Source organism: Oncorhynchus keta, chromosome 25 (assembly GCF_023373465.1).
Source record: "Oncorhynchus keta strain PuntledgeMale-10-30-2019 chromosome 25, Oket_V2, whole genome shotgun sequence".
Taxonomy (NCBI): Eukaryota; Metazoa; Chordata; class Actinopteri; order Salmoniformes; family Salmonidae; genus Oncorhynchus; species Oncorhynchus keta.
In genome coordinates this window covers 48,463,291-48,480,393 of record NC_068445.1, presented here as the reverse complement: position 1 = coordinate 48,480,393, position 17,103 = coordinate 48,463,291, and the positions used below count along the sequence as shown (strand labels likewise).

Here is a 17,103-nt window from a genome sequence, read left to right as displayed (position 1 = left end):
ATGAATCAGTAGTGATGAGACAGGCGAGTCAGAGAGAATCAGTAGTGATGAGACAGGCGAGTCAGAGAGAATCAGTAGTGATGAGACAGGCGAGTCAGAGAGAATCAGTAGTGATGAGACAGGCGAGTCAGAGAGAATCAGTAGTAATGAGACAGGCGAGTCAGAGAGAAGCAGTAGTGATGAGACAGGCGAGTCAGAGAGAAGCAGTAGTGATGAGACAGGCGAGTCATAATGAATCAGTAGTGATGAGACAGGCGAGTCATAATGAATCAGTAGTGATGAGACAGGTGAGTCAGAGAGAAGCAGTAGTGATGAGACAGGCGAGTCATAATGAATCAGTAGTGATGAGACAGGCGAGTCATAATGAATCAGTAGTGATGAGACAGGCGAGTCATAATGAATCAGTAGTGATGAGACAGGTGAGTCATAATGAATCAGTAGTGATGAGACAGGTGAGTCAGAGAGAAGCAGTAGTGATGAGACAGGTGAGTCAGAGAGAAGCAGTAGTGACGAGACAGGCGAGTCATAATGAATCAGCCGTGATGAGACAGGCGAGTCATAATGAATCAGTAGTGATGAGACAGGCGAGTCATAATGAATCAGTAGTGATGAGACAGGCGAGTCATAATGAATCAGTAGTGATGAGACAGGCGAGTCAGAGAGAAGCAGTAGTGATGAGACAGGCGAGTCAGAGAGAAGCAGTAGTGATGAGACAGGCGAGTCATAATGAATCAGCCGTGATGAGACAGGCGAGTCATAATGAATCAGTAGTGATGAGACAGGCGAGTCATAATGAATCAGTAGTGATGAGACAGGCGAGTCAGAGAGAATCAGTAGTGATGAGACAGGCGAGTCATAATGAATCAGTAGTGATGAGACAGGTGAGTCAGAGAGAAGCAGTAGTGATGAGACAGGCGAGTCATAATGAATCAGTAGTGATGAGACAGGCGAGTCAGAGAGAAGCAGTAGTGATGAGACAGGCGAGTCAGAGAGAAGCAGTAGTGATGAGACAGGCGAGTCATAATGAATCAGTAGTGATGAGACAGGCGAGTCATAATGAATCAGTAGTGATGAGACAGGCGAGTCATAATGAATCAGTAGTGATGAGACAGGCGAGTCATAATGAATCAGTAGTGATGAGACAGGCGAGTCATAATGAATCAGTAGTGATGAGACAGGCGAGTCATAATAAATCAGTAGTGATGAGACAGGTGAGTCATAATGAATCAGTAGTGATGAGACAGGCGAGTCAGAGAGAATCAGTAGTGATGAGACAGGCGAGTCATAATAAATCAGTAGTGATGAGACAGGCGAGTCAGAGAGAATCAGTAGTGATGAGACAGGCGAGTCAGAGAGAATCAGTAGTGATGAGACAGGCGAGTCAGAGAGAATCAGTAGTGATGAGACAGGCGAGTCAGAGAGAATCAGTAGTGATGAGACAGGCGAGTCAGAGAGAAGCAGTAGTGATGAGACAGGCGAGTCAGAGAGAAGCAGTAGTGATGAGACAGGCGAGTCATAATGAATCAGTAGTGATGAGACAGGCGAGTCATAATGAATCAGTAGTGATGAGACAGGTGAGTCAGAGAGAAGCAGTAGTGATGAGACAGGCGAGTCATAATGAATCAGTAGTGATGAGACAGGCGAGTCATAATGAATCAGTAGTGATGAGACAGGCGAGTCATAATGAATCAGTAGTGATGAGACAGGTGAGTCATAATGAATCAGTAGTGATGAGACAGGTGAGTCAGAGAGAAGCAGTAGTGATGAGACAGGTGAGTCAGAGAGAAGCAGTAGTGACGAGACAGGCGAGTCATAATGAATCAGTAGTGATGAGACAGGCGAGTCAGAGAGAATCAGTAGTGATGAGACAGGCGAGTCAGAGAGAATCAGTAGTGATGAGACAGGCGAGTCAGAGAGAATCAGTAGTGATGAGACAGGCGAGTCAGAGAGAATCAGTAGTAATGAGACAGGCGAGTCAGAGAGAAGCAGTAGTGATGAGACAGGCGAGTCAGAGAGAAGCAGTAGTGATGAGACAGGCGAGTCATAATGAATCAGTAGTGATGAGACAGGCGAGTCATAATGAATCAGTAGTGATGAGACAGGTGAGTCAGAGAGAAGCAGTAGTGATGAGACAGGCGAGTCATAATGAATCAGTAGTGATGAGACAGGCGAGTCATAATGAATCAGTAGTGATGAGACAGGCGAGTCATAATGAATCAGTAGTGATGAGACAGGTGAGTCATAATGAATCAGTAGTGATGAGACAGGTGAGTCAGAGAGAAGCAGTAGTGACGAGACAGGCGAGTCAGAGAGAAGCAGTAGTGACGAGACAGGCGAGTCATAATGAATCAGTAGTGACGAGACAGGCGAGTCATAATGAATCAGTAGTGACGAGACAGGCGAGTAAGAGAGAAGCAGTAGTGACGAGACAGGCGAGTCATAATGAATCAGTAGTGACGAGACAGGCGAGTCATAATGAATCAGTAGTGATGAGACAGGCGAGTCATAATGAATCAGTAGTGATGAGACAGGCGAGTCATAATGAATCAGTAGTGATGAGACAGGCGAGTCATAATGAATCAGTAGTGACGAGACAGGCGAGTCATAATGAATCAGTAGTGACGAGACAGGCGAGTCATAATGAATCAGTAGTGACGAGACAGGCGAGTCATAATGAATCAGTAGTGACGAGACAGGCGAGTCATAATGAATCAGTAGTGACGAGACAGGCGAGTCATAATGAATCAGTAGTGACGAGACAGGCGAGTCAGAGAGAAGCAGTAGTGACGAGACAGGCGAGTCATAATGAATCAGTAGTGACGAGACAGGCGAGTCATAATGAATCAGTAGTGATGAGACTGGCGAGTCATAATGAATCAGTAGTGATGAGACTGGCGAGTCATAATGAATCAGTCGTGACGAGACAGGCGAGTCATAATGAATCAGTAGTGATGAGACTGGCGAGTCATAATGAATCAGTAGTGACGAGACAGGCGAGTCATAATGAATCAGTAGTGACGAGACAGGCGAGTCATAATGAATCAGTAGTGACGAGACAGGCGAGTCATAATGAATCAGTAGTGACGAGACAGGCGAGTCATAATGAATCAGTAGTGACGAGACAGGCGAGTCATAATGAATCAGTAGTGACGAGACAGGCGAGTCATAATGAATCAGTCGCGACGAGACAGGCGAGTCATAATGAATCAGTCGCGACGAGACAGGCGAGTCATAATGAATCAGTCGCGTCGAGACAGGCGAGTCATAATGAATCAGTCGCGTCGAGACAGGCGAGTCATAATGAATCAGTCGCGTCGAGACAGGCGAGTCATAATGAATCAGTCGCGTCGAGACAGGCGAGTCATAATGAATCAGTCGCGTCGAGACAGGCGAGTCATAATGAATCAGTCGCGTCGAGACAGGCGAGTCATAATGAATCAGTCGCGTCGAGACAGGCGAGTCATAATGAATCAGTCGCGTCGAGACAGGCGAGTCATAATGAATCAGTCGCGTCGAGACAGGCGAGTCATAATGAATCAGTCGCGTCGAGACAGGCGAGTCATAATGAATCAGTCGCGTCGAGACAGGCGAGTCATAATGAATCAGTCGCGTCGAGACAGGCGAGTCATAATGAATCAGTCGCGTCGAGACAGGCGAGTCATAATGAATCAGTCGCGTCGAGACAGGCGAGTCATAATGAATCAGTCGCGTCGAGACAGGCGAGTCATAATGAATCAGTCGCGTCGAGACAGGCGAGTCATAATGAATCAGTCGCGTCGAGACAGGCGAGTCATAATGAATCAGTCGCGTCGAGACAGGCGAGTCATAATGAATCAGTCGCGTCGAGACAGGCGAGTCATAATGAATCAGTCGCGTCGAGACAGGCGAGTCATAATGAATCAGTCGCGTCGAGACAGGCGAGTCATAATGAATCAGTCGCGTCGAGACAGGCGAGTCATAATGAATCAGTCGCGTCGAGACAGGCGAGTCATAATGAATCAGTCGCGTCGAGACAGGCGAGTCATAATGAATCAGTCGCGTCGAGACAGGCGAGTCATAATGAATCAGTCGCGTCGAGACAGGCGAGTCATAATGAATCAGTCGCGTCGAGACAGGCGAGTCATAATGAATCAGTCGCGTCGAGACAGGCGAGTCATAATGAATCAGTCGCGTCGAGACAGGCGAGTCATAATGAATCAGTCGCGTCGAGACAGGCGAGTCATAATGAATCAGTCGCGTCGAGACAGGCGAGTCATAATGAATCAGTCGCGTCGAGACAGGCGAGTCATAATGAATCAGTCGCGTCGAGACAGGCGAGTCATAATGAATCAGTCGCGTCGAGACAGGCGAGTCATAATGAATCAGTCGCGTCGAGACAGGCGAGTCATAATGAATCAGTCGCGTCGAGACAGGCGAGTCATAATGAATCAGTCGCGTCGAGACAGGCGAGTCATAATGAATCAGTCGCGTCGAGACAGGCGAGTCATAATGAATCAGTCGCGTCGAGACAGGCGAGTCATAATGAATCAGTCGCGTCGAGACAGGCGAGTCATAATGAATCAGTCGCGTCGAGACAGGCGAGTCATAATGAATCAGTCGCGTCGAGACAGGCGAGTCATAATGAATCAGTCGCGTCGAGACAGGCGAGTCATAATGAATCAGTCGCGTCGAGACAGGCGAGTCATAATGAATCAGTCGCGTCGAGACAGGCGAGTCATAATGAATCAGTCGCGTCGAGACAGGCGAGTCATAATGAATCAGTCGCGTCGAGACAGGCGAGTCATAATGAATCAGTCGCGTCGAGACAGGCGAGTCATAATGAATCAGTCGCGTCGAGACAGGCGAGTCATAATGAATCAGTCGCGTCGAGACAGGCGAGTCATAATGAATCAGTCGCGTCGAGACAGGCGAGTCATAATGAATCAGTCGCGTCGAGACAGGCGAGTCATAATGAATCAGTCGCGTCGAGACAGGCGAGTCATAATGAATCAGTCGCGTCGAGACAGGCGAGTCATAATGAATCAGTCGCGTCGAGACAGGCGAGTCATAATGAATCAGTCGCGTCGAGACAGGCGAGTCATAATGAATCAGTCGCGTCGAGACAGGCGAGTCATAATGAATCAGTCGCGTCGAGACAGGCGAGTCATAATGAATCAGTCGCGTCGAGACAGGCGAGTCATAATGAATCAGTCGCGTCGAGACAGGCGAGTCATAATGAATCAGTCGCGTCGAGACAGGCGAGTCATAATGAATCAGTCGCGTCGAGACAGGCGAGTCATAATGAATCAGTCGCGTCGAGACAGGCGAGTCATAATGAATCAGTCGCGTCGAGACAGGCGAGTCATAATGAATCAGTCGCGTCGAGACAGGCGAGTCATAATGAATCAGTCGCGTCGAGACAGGCGAGTCATAATGAATCAGTCGCGTCGAGACAGGCGAGTCATAATGAATCAGTAGCGTCGAGACAGGCGAGTCATAATGAATCAGTAGCGACGAGACAGGCGAGTCATAATGAATCAGTAGCGACGAGACAGGCGAGTCATAATGAATCAGTAGCGACGAGACAGGCGAGTCATAATGAATCAGTAGCGACGAGACAGGCGAGTCATAATGAATCAGTAGCGACGAGACAGGCGAGTCATAATGAATCAGTAGTGACGAGACAGGCGAGTCATAATGAATCAGTAGTGACGAGACAGGCGAGTCATAATGAATCAGTAGTGACGAGACAGGCGAGTCATAATGAATCAGTAGTGACGAGACAGGCGAGTCATAATGAATCAGTAGTGACGAGACAGGCGAGTCATAATGAATCAGTAGTGACGAGACAGGCGAGTCATAATGAATCAGTAGTGACGAGACAGGCGAGTCATAATGAATCAGTAGTGACGAGACAGGCGAGTCATAATGAATCAGTAGCGTCGAGACAGGCGAGTCATAATGAATCAGTAGCGACGAGACAGGCGAGTCATAATGAATCAGTAGCGACGAGACAGGCGAGTCATAATGAATCAGTAGCGACGAGACAGGCGAGTCATAATGAATCAGTAGCGACGAGACAGGCGAGTCATAATGAATCAGTAGTGATGAGACAGGCAAGTCAGAGAGAATCAGTAGTGATGAGACAGGTGAGTCATAATGAATCAGTCGTGTGTTTAGTCTCACCATGAAGTTCCTGATAGATCTGTGGAAGACAGTTCCGTCGTAGTAACCCTTCTTACACAGCTTGGTGAAGTTCTCTCCTGCTTTAGGAACCTGGGCGAGAGAGCAGGAGTTTTTAAAACCACAGTCCTGTACGAGACAAAGTTAAAGACCTGTCCTGTGTCACTCCACATCATATTTCCAGAAGGCTTGTTAATGGCCCCCATGACAGGGTCTAGGACTAATGGTTCAGTACCACTACGCCTTGGCTGGTTCAGTGAGACAGGGTCTAGGTCTGCTGGTTCAGTACCACTACGTCTTAGCTGGTTCAGTGTGACAGGGTCTAGGTCTGTTGGTTCAGTACCACTACGTCTTGGCTGGTTCAGTGAGACAGGGTCTAGGACTAATGGTTCAGTACCACTACTCCTTGGCTGGTTCAGTGAGACAGGGTCTAGGACTAATGGTTCAGTACCACTACGCCTTGGCTGGTTCAGTGAGACAGGGTCTAGGTCTGCTGGTTCAGTACCACTACGCCTTGGCTGGTTCAGTGAGACAGGGTCTAGGTCTGCTGGTTCAGTACCACTACGTCTTGGCTGGTTCAGTGTGACAGGGTCTAGGTCTGTTGGTTCAGTGCCACTACGCCTTGGCTGGTTCAGTGCCACTACGCCTTGGCTGGTTCAGTGTGACAGGGTCTAGGTCTGCTGGTTCAGTGCCACTACGCCTTGGCTGGTTCAGTGCCACTACGCCTTGGCTGGTTCAGTGTGACAGGGTCTAGGTCTGCTAGTTCAGTGCCACTACGCCTTGGCTGGTTCAGTGAGACAGGGTCTAGGTCTGCTGGTTCAGTACCACTACGTCTTGGCTGGTTCAGTGTGACAGGGTCTAGGTCTGTTGGTTCAGTACCACTACGTCTTGGCTGGTTCAGTGCCACTACGCCTTGGCTGGTTCAGTGCCACTACGCCTTGGCTGGTTCAGTGCCACTACGCCTTGGCTGGTTCAGTGCCACTACGCCTTGGCTGGTTCAGTGCCACTACGCCTTGGCTGGTTCAGTGCCACTACGCCTTGGCTGGTTCAGTGTGACAGGGTCTAGGTCTGCTAGTTCAGTGCCACTACGCCTTGGCTGGTTCAGTGAGACAGGGTCTAGGTCTGCTGGTTCAGTACCACTACGTCTTGGCTGGTTCAGTGAGACAGGGTCTAGGTCTGCTGGTTCAGTGTGACAGGGTCTAGGTCTGTTGGTTCAGTACCACTACGTCTTGGCTGGTTCAGTGAGACAGGGTCTAGGTCTGCTGGTTCAGTACCACTACGTCTTGGCTGGTTCAGTGTGACAGGGTCTAGGTCTGTTGGTTCATTGCCACTACGCCTTGGCTGGTTCAGTGTGACAGGGTCTAGGTCTGCTGGTTCAGTGAGACAGGGTCTAGGTCTGCTGGTTCAGTGAGACAGGGTCTAGGTCTGCTGGTTCAGTGAGACAGGGTCTAGGTCTGCTGGTTCAGTGAGACAGGGTCTAGGTCTGCTGGTTCAGTGAGACAGGGTCTAGGTCTGCTGGTTCAGTGAGACAGGGTCTTGGCTGGTTCAGTGAGACAGGGTCTAGGTCTGCTGGTTCAGTGAGACAGGGTCTAGGTCTGTTGGTTCAGTGCCACTACGCCTTGGCTGGTTCAGAGAGACAGGGTCTAGGTCTGCTGGTTCAGTGTGACAGGGTCTAGGTCTGCTGGTTCAGTGCCACTACGCCTTGGCTGGTTCAGTGAGACAGGGTCTAGGTCTGTTGGTTCAGTACCACTACGTCTTGGCTGGTTCAGTGTGACAGGGTCTGGGTCTGCTGGTTCAGTGAGACAGGGTCTAGGTCTGCTGGTTCAGTACCACTGCGTCTTGGCTGGTTCAGTGTGACAGGGTCTAGGACTGCTGGTTCAGTACCACTACGTCTTGGCTGGTTCAGTGAGACAGGGTCTAGGTCTGCTGGTTCAGTACCACTACGTCTTGGCTCCTCGTTCAGTGAGACAGGGTCTCGGTCTGCTGGTTCAGTACCACTACGTCTTGGCTGGTTCAGTGTGACAGGGTCTAGGTCTGTTGGCTCAGTACCACTACGTCTTGGCTGGTTCAGTGAGACAGGGTCTAGGTCTGCTGGTTCAGTGAGACAGGGTCTTGGCTGGTTCAGTGAGACAGGGTCTAGGTCTGCTGGTTCAGTGAGACAGGGTCTAGGTCTGCTGGTTCAGTGAGACAGGGTCTTGGCTGGTTCAGTGAGACAGGGTCTAGGTCTGCTGGTTCAGTGAGACAGGGTCTAGGTCTGTTGGTTCAGTGCCACTACGCCTTGGCTGGTTCAGAGAGACAGGGTCTAGGTCTGCTGGTTCAGTGTGACAGGGTCTAGGTCTGCTGGTTCAGTGCCACTACGCCTTGGCTGGTTCAGTGAGACAGGGTCTAGGTCTGTTGGTTCAGTACCACTACGTCTTGGCTGGTTCAGTGTGACAGGGTCTGGGTCTGCTGGTTCAGTGAGACAGGGTCTAGGTCTGCTGGTTCAGTACCACTGCGTCTTGGCTGGTTCAGTGTGACAGGGTCTAGGACTGCTGGTTCAGTACCACTACGTCTTGGCTGGTTCAGTGAGACAGGGTCTAGGTCTGCTGGTTCAGTACCACTACGTCTTGGCTCCTCGTTCAGTGAGACAGGGTCTCGGTCTGCTGGTTCAGTACCACTACGTCTTGGCTGGTTCAGTGTGACAGGGTCTAGGTCTGTTGGCTCAGTACCACTACGTCTTGGCTGGTTCAGTGAGACAGGGTCTAGGTCTGCTGGTTCAGTGAGACAGGGTCTAGGTCTGCTGGTTCAGTACCACTACGTCTTGGCTGGTTCAGTGAGACAGGGTCTAGGTCTGCTGGTTCAGTACCACTACGTCTTGGCTGGTTCAGTGAGACAGGGTCTAGGTCTGCTGGTTCAGTGAGACAGGGTCTAGGTCTACTGGTTCAGTACCACTACGTCTTGGCTCCTCGTTCAGTGAGACAGGGTCTAGGTCTGCTGGTTCAGTGAGACATGGTCTAGGTCTGCTGGTTCTGTGAGACAGGGTCTAGGTCTGCTGGTTCAGTGAGACAGGGTCTAGGTCTGCTGGTTCAGTAACACTACATCTTGGCTGGTTCAGTGAGACAGGGTCTAGGTCTGCTGGTTCAGTAACACTACATCTTGGCTGGTTCAGTGAGACAGGGTCTAAGTCTGCTGGTTCAGTACCACTACGTCTTAGCTGGTTCAGTGTGACAGGGTCTAGGACTGCTGGTTCAGTACCACTATGTCTTGGCTGGTTCAGTGAGACAGGGTCTAGGTCTGCTGGTTCAGTGTGACAGGGTCTAGGTCTGCTGGTTCAGTACCACTACGCCTTGGCTGGTTCAGTGTGACAGGGTCTTGGTCTACTGGTTCAGTGTGACAGGGTCTAGGTCCGCTAGTTCAGTGCCACTACGCCTCGGCTGGTTCAGTGTGACAGGGTCTAGGTCTGCTGGTTCAGTGAGACATGGTCTAGGACTGCTGGTTCAGTGTGACAGGGTCTAGGTCTGCTAGTTCAGTGCCACTACGCCTCGGCTGGTTCAGTGTGACAGGGTCTTGGTCTGCTGGTTCAGTACCATTACGCCTTGGCTGGTTCAGTGTGACAGGGTCTTGGCTCCTCGCTCAGTGAGACAGGGTCTAGGTCTGCTGGTTCAGTACCACTACGTCTTGGCTGGTTCAGTACCACTACGTCTCGGCTCCTGGTTCAGTACCACTACGTCTTGGCTCCTCGTTCAGTACCACTACGTCTTGGCTCCTCGTTCAGTACCACTACGTCTTGGCTCCTCGTTCAGTACCACTACGTCTTGGCTCCTCGTTCAGTACCACTACGTCTTGGCTCCTCGTTCAGTACCACTACGTCTTGGCTCCTCGTTCAGTACCACTACGTCTTGGCTCCTCGTTCAGTACCACTACGTCTTGGCTCCTCGTTCAGTGAGGTCGTAGGCGCCCACAAAGTTCTGGCAGTGCCTTCATCGTGTTGTGTGGCTGGTGATACGAGCCAATCCCGGTGACTGACCAATAGGAACACGGCTGGCACACAATAATACGATTATTCTGAATAGAATGGTTTCTATAATAGTTGGATTATGAGGGAAAACCATGCATGGAGGGAGGAGGAGAGAGAGAAAGCGAGAGGGTTGGAGGGAGGAGGAGAGCGAGAGGGATGGAGGGAGGAGGAGAGCGAGAGGGATGGAGGGAGGAGGAGAGCGAGAGGGATGGAGGGAGGAGGAGAGAGAGGGGGATGAGGACAGAGAGAGAGAGGGGGATGAGGACAGAGAGAGAGAGGGGGATGAGGACAGAGAGAGAGAGGGGGATGAGGACAGAGAGAGAGAGGGGATGAGGACAGAGAGAGAGAGGGGATGAGGACAGAGAGAGAGAGGGGGATGAGGACAGAGAGAGAGAGGGGGATGAGGACAGAGAGAGAGAGGGGGATGAGGACAGAGAGAGAGAGGGGGATGAGGACAGAGAGAGAGAGGGGATGAGGACAGAGAGAGAGAGGGGATGAGGACAGAGAGAGAGAGGGGATGAGGACAGAGAGAGAGGGATGAGGACAGAGAGAGGGGGATGAGGACAGAGAGAGGGGGATGAGGACAGAGAGAGAGGGATGAGGACAGAGAGAGAGGGGGATGAGGACAGAGAGAGAGGGGGATGAGGACAGAGAGAGGGGGATGAGGACAGAGAGATGAGGACAGAGAGAGGGATGAGGACAGAAAGAGGGAGGAGAAAGGGGGGGTTGGAAGAGGAGAATAGGGAAATGGAACACACTATCCCACCATAGCAAGAGCCATGTTCGACCAAAGCACGAAGGACCACACACCTTGTCACAGTACAGCTCCAGGTTGATGTCTCCCTTGTTGGTGTGGAGGCGAACATAGCCTTTCTTCTTCACATAGGAATAACGCACCGTGTCGTCTGAGATGGCATCTACAACAACCAGAGAAAACATCATGTGTTCCTCAAACACAGACATGTTGCTGAGCTGTTCTCTGTGTGGAGAGACTACTAACCCGCAGTGTGTTGTTACCAGAGACTACTAACCCGCAGTGTGTTGTTACCAGAGACTACTAACCCGCAGTGTGTTGTTACCAGAGACTACTAACCCGCAGTGTGTTGTTACCAGAGACTACTAACCCGCAGTGTGTTGTTACCAGAGACTACTAACCCGCAGTGTGTTGTTACCAGAGACTACTAACCCGCAGTGCGTTGTTACCAGAGACTACTAACCCGCAGTGCGTTGTTACCAGAGACTACTAACCCGCAGTGCGTTGTTACCAGAGACTACTAACCCAGTGTGTTGTTACCAGAGACTACTAACCCGCAGTGTGTTGTTACCAGAGACTACTAACCCGCAGTGTGTTGTTACCAGAGACTACTAACCCAGTGTGTTGTTACCAGAGACTACTAACCCGCAGTGTGTTGTTACCAGAGACTACTAACCCGCAGTGTGTTGTTACCAGAGACTACTAACCCGCAGTGTGTTGTTACCAGAGACTACTAACCCCCAGTGTGTTGTTACCAGAGACTACTAACCCGCAGTGTGTTGTTACCAGAGACTACTAACCCGCAGTGTGTTGTTACCAGAGACTACTAACCCGCAGTGTGTTGTTACCAGAGACTACTAACCCGCAGTGTGTTGTTACCAGAGACTACTAACCCGCAGTGTGTTGTTACCAGAGACTACTAACCCGCAGTGCGTTGTTACCAGAGACTACTAACCCGCAGTGCGTTGTTACCAGAGACTACTAACCCGCAGTGCGTTGTTACCAGAGACTACTAACCCCCAGTGTGTTGTTACCAGAGACTACTAACCCCCAGTGTGTTGTTACCAGAGACTACTAACCCGCAGTGTGTTGTTACCAGAGACTACTAACCCGCAGTGTGTTGTTACCAGAGACTACTAACCCGCAGTGTGTTGTTACCAGAGACTACTAACCCGCAGTGTGTTGTTACCAGAGACTACTAACCCGCAGTGTGTTGTTACCAGAGACTACTAACCCGCAGTGTGTTGTTACCAGAGACTACTAACCCGCAGTGCGTTGTTACCAGAGACTACTAACCCCCAGTGTGTTACCAGAGACTACTAACCCGCAGTGTGTTACCAGAGACTACTAACCCGCAGTGCGTTGTTACCAGAGACTACTAACCCGCAGTGTGTTGTTACCAGAGACTACTAACCCGCAGTGCGTTGTTACCAGAGACTACTAACCCGCAGTGCGTTGTTACCAGAGACTACTAACCCGCAGTGCGTTGTTACCAGAGACTACTAACCCGCAGTGCGTTGTTACCAGAGACTACTAACCCGCAGTGCGTTGTTACCAGAGACTACTAACCCGCAGTGCGTTGTTACCAGAGACTACTAACCCGCAGTGCGTTGTTACCAGAGACTACTAACCCGCAGTGTGTTGTTACCAGAGACTACTAACCCGCAGTGTGTTGTTACCAGAGACTACTAACCCAGTGTGTTGTTACCAGAGACTACTAACCCCCAGTGCGTTGTTACCAGAGACTACTAACCCCCAGTGCGTTGTTACCAGAGACTACTAACCCCCAGTGTGTTGTTACCAGAGACTACTAACCCCCAGTGTGTTGTTACCAGAGACTACTAACCCCCAGTGTGTTGTTACCAGAGACTACTAACCCAGTGTGTTGTTACCAGAGACTACTAACCCCCAGTGTGTTGTTACCAGAGACTACTAACCCCCAGTGTGTTGTTACCAGAGACTACTAACCCAGTGTGTTGTTACCAGAGACTACTAACCCGCAGTGTGTTGTTACCAGAGACTACTAACCCAGTGTGTTGTTACCAGAGACTACTAACCCGCAGTGCGTTGTTACCAGAGACTACTAACCCCCAGTGCGTTGTTACCAGAGACTACTAACCCCCAGTGCGTTGTTACCAGAGACTACTAACCCAGTGTGTTGTTACCAGAGACTACTAACCCGCAGTGCGTTGTTACCAGAGACTACTAACCCAGTGTGTTGTTACCAGAGACTACTAACCCGCAGTGCGTTGTTACCAGAGACTACTAACCCGCAGTGCGTTGTTACCAGAGACTACTAACCCGCAGTGCGTTGTTACCAGAGACTACTAACCCGCAGTGCGTTGTTACCAGAGACTACTAACCCGCAGTGCGTTGTTACCAGAGACTACTAACCCGCAGTGTGTTGTTACCAGAGACTACTAACCCGCAGTGTGTTGTTACCAGAGACTACTAACCCGCAGTGTGTTGTTACCAGAGACTACTAACCCGCAGTGCGTTGTTACCAGAGACTACTAACCCGCAGTGCGTTGTTACCAGAGACTACTAACCCGCAGTGCGTTGTTACCAGAGACTACTAACCCGCAGTGCGTTGTTACCAGAGACCAGAGACTACTAACCCGCAGTGCGTTGTTACCCCAGAGACTACTAACCCGCAGTGCGTTGTTACCAGAGACTACTAACCCGCAGTGTGTTGTTACCAGAGACTACTAACCCGCAGTGCGTTGTTACCAGAGACTACTAACCCGCAGTGCGTTGTTACCAGAGACTACTAACCCGCAGTGTGTTGTTACCAGAGACTACTAACCCGCAGTGCGTTGTTACCAGAGACTACTAACCCGCAGTGTGTTGTTACCAGAGACTACTAACCCGCAGTGTGTTGTTACCAGAGACTACTAACCCGCAGTGTGTTGTTACCAGAGACTACTAACCCGCAGTGTGTTGTTACCAGAGACTACTAACCCGCAGTGTGTTGTTACCAGAGACTACTAACCCGCAGTGTGTTGTTACCAGAGACTACTAACCCGCAGTGTGTTGTTACCAGAGACTACTAACCCGCAGTGTGTTGTTACCAGAGACTACTAACCCGCAGTGTGTTGTTACCAGAGACTACTAACCCGCAGTGTGTTGTTACCAGAGACTACTAACCCGCAGTGTGTTGTTACCAGAGACTACTAACCCGCAGTGTGTTGTTACCAGAGACTACTAACCCGCAGTGTGTTGTTACCAGAGACTACTAACCCAGTGTGTTGTTACCAGAGACTACTAACCCAGTGTGTTGTTACCAGAGACTACTAACCCAGTGTGTTGTTACCAGAGACTACTAACCCAGTGTGTTGTTACCAGAGACTACTAACCCAGTGTGTTGTTACCAGAGACTACTAACCCAGTGTGTTGTTACCAGAGACTACTAACCCAGTGTGTTGTTACCAGAGACTACTAACCCAGTGTGTTGTTACCAGAGACTACTAACCCAGTGTGTTGTTACCAGAGACTACTAACCCAGTGTGTTGTTACCAGAGACTACTAACGCAGTGTGTTATCAGAGACTACTAACCCAGTGTGTTGTTACCAGAGACTACTAACCCAGTGTGTTGTTACCAGAGACTACTAACCCAGTGTGTTGTTAACAGAGACTACTAACCCAGTGTGTTGTTACCAGAGACTACTAACCCAGTGTGTTGTTACCAGAGACTACTAACCCAGTGTGTTACCAGAGACTACTAACGCAGTGTGTTACCAGAGACTACTAACCCAGTGTGTTACCAGAGACTACTAACCCAGTGTGTTACCAGAGACTACTAACCCAGTGTGTTACCAGAGACTACTAACCCAGTGTGTTGTTACCAGAGACTACTAACCCAGTGTGTTGTTACCAGAGACTACTAACCCAGTGTGTTGTTACCAGAGACTACTAACCCAGTGTGCTACCAGACTACTAACCCGCAGTGTGTTCGGTAGCAGGGGTCATGGCTGTGGAGGTGAAGGAAGCAGACACTCTGCCAGTAGAGTAATGAGCCTAGGGGAGGGAGAGAAAACAGTTAGTATCCTACACACTAAACCCTTAGCCCCTAGATACTCTGCCTGTAAACCCGAGGGAGGGAGGGAGGTGAGTCATTGGTCCTGTCAATAACACCTTGACACTGAACAGCTAGGCTCTACATCCCTACAGCTCTCCATCCCTGCAGCTCTCCATCCCTGCAGCTCTCCATCCCTGCAGCTCTCCATCCCTACATCCCTACAGCTCTACATCCCTACAGCTCTACATCCCTACAGCTCTACATCCCTGCAGCTCTACATCCCTACATCCCTGCAGCTCTACATCACTGCAGCTCTCCATCACTGCAGCTCTCCATCACTGCAGCTCTACAGCCCTGCAGCTCTCCATCCCTGCAGCTCTCCATCCCTGCAGCTCTCCATCCCTGCAGCTCTCCATCTCTACAGCCCTACAGCTCTACATCCCTGCAGCTCTACATGCCTGCAGCTCTACATCCCTGCAGCTCTACATCCCTCCATCCCTGCAGCTCTCCATCCCTGCAGCTCTCCATCCCTGCAGCTCTCCATCCCTGCAGCTCTCCATCCCTGCAGCTCTACATCCCTGCAGCTCTACATCCCTGCAGCTCTACATCCCTGCAGCTCTACATCCCTGCAGCTCTACATCCCTGCAGCTCTACATCCCTGCAGCTCTACATCCCTGCAGCTCTACATCCCTGCAGCTCTACATCCCTGCAGCTCTACATCCCTACATCCCTGCAGCTCTACATCCCTGCAGCTCTACATCCCTACATCCCTGCAGCTCTCCATCCCTGCAGCTCTACATCCCTGCAGCTCTACATCCCTGCAGCTCTACATCCCTGCAGCTCTACATCCCTGCAGCTCTACATCCCTGCAGCTCTACATCCCTACATCCCTGCAGCTCTCCATCCCTGCAGCTCTCCATCCCTGCAGCTCTCCATCCCTGCAGCTCTACAGCTCTATAGCCTTACAGCTCTACAGCTCTACAGCCCTACAGCCCTACAGCCCTACAGCTCATGGCCAACAGTAGTCCACTGCTCCCACTACCCAACATTCCTGTTTCCCAGAAGTAGGAAACGTCAGAACAGTGGGAATGTGGGAACGTCGCCTGGGCTGAGCAGTGACCTCTTAGAACGTTAACAACACCCAGACAGACTGACGTTACCATGGTGACTCCCCTCACACCAACATCTTTCAGCCCAGCCACCAATGAGGAAAACACTGACTAGCTACAGACTAGTCACTAGGTACTGACTAGCTACAGACTAGTCACTAGGTACTGACTAGCTACAGACTAGTCACTAGGTACTGACTAGCTACAGACTAGTCACTAGGTACTGACTAGGTACAGACTAGTCACTAGGTACTGACTAGGTACAGACTCAGAGAGGACAGTCTGGCTATAGAGACCGGTCGTCACAGACAAACCTGGCTGCCCAGAGAGGACAGTCTGGCTATAGAGACCGGTCATCACAGACAAACCTGGCTGCCCAGAGAGGACAGTCTGGCTGGCTATAGAGACCGGTCGTCACAAACAAATCTGGCTGCCCAGAGAGGACAGTCTGGCTATAGAGACCGGTCGTCACAGACAAACCTGGCTGCCCAGAAAGGACAGTCTGGCTATAGAGACCGGTCGTCACAGACAAACCTGGCTGCCCAGAGAGGACAGTCTGGCTATAGAGACCGGTCATCACAGACAAACCTGGCTGCCCAGAGAGGACAGTCTGGCTATAGAGACCGGTCGTCACAGACAAACCTGGCTGCCCAGAGAGGACAGTCTGGTTACAGAGACCTGTCGTCACAGACCAACCTGGCTGCCCAGAGAGGACAGTCTGGCTGCCCAGAGATGACAGTCTGGCTATAGAGACCGGTCGTCACAGACAAACCTGGCTGCCCAGAGAGGACAGTCTGGCTATAGAGACCGGTCGTCACTGAGCACAGTCTGGCTATAGAGACCGGTTGTCAGAGACAAACCTGGCTGCCCAGAGATGACAGTCTGGCTGCCCAGAGATGACAGTCTGGCTGCCCAGAGATGACAGTCTGGCTATAGAGACCGGTCGTCACAGAGCACAGTCTGGCTGCCCTCGGAGCAGTCTGTTTCCACTACTACTATCATTGATACCTTATGACAGACACAGACAGGACAGAGACAGACAGAACACAGACAGACAGACAG

At 50.8% G+C, this 17,103-nt stretch overlaps 1 protein-coding gene across 2 annotated transcripts in view; it reads right to left on the bottom strand.

Annotated features, from left to right (window-relative positions):
• Positions 1 to 17,103, bottom strand: part of ppil2 (peptidylprolyl isomerase (cyclophilin)-like 2) — a 55,842-nt gene that overhangs the window by 24,233 nt on the left and 14,506 nt on the right. For both annotated transcript variants that reach the window (XM_052479813.1, XM_052479814.1), the window contains exons 11-13: positions 14,856 to 14,931; positions 10,970 to 11,076; positions 6,166 to 6,255 (exon numbers count right to left, since the gene is read on the bottom strand). In XM_052479813.1, coding sequence (XP_052335773.1) covers positions 6,166 to 6,255; positions 10,970 to 11,076; positions 14,856 to 14,931 — 273 coding nt within the window. The remainder of the gene's footprint in view (positions 1 to 6,165; positions 6,256 to 10,969; positions 11,077 to 14,855; positions 14,932 to 17,103) is intronic.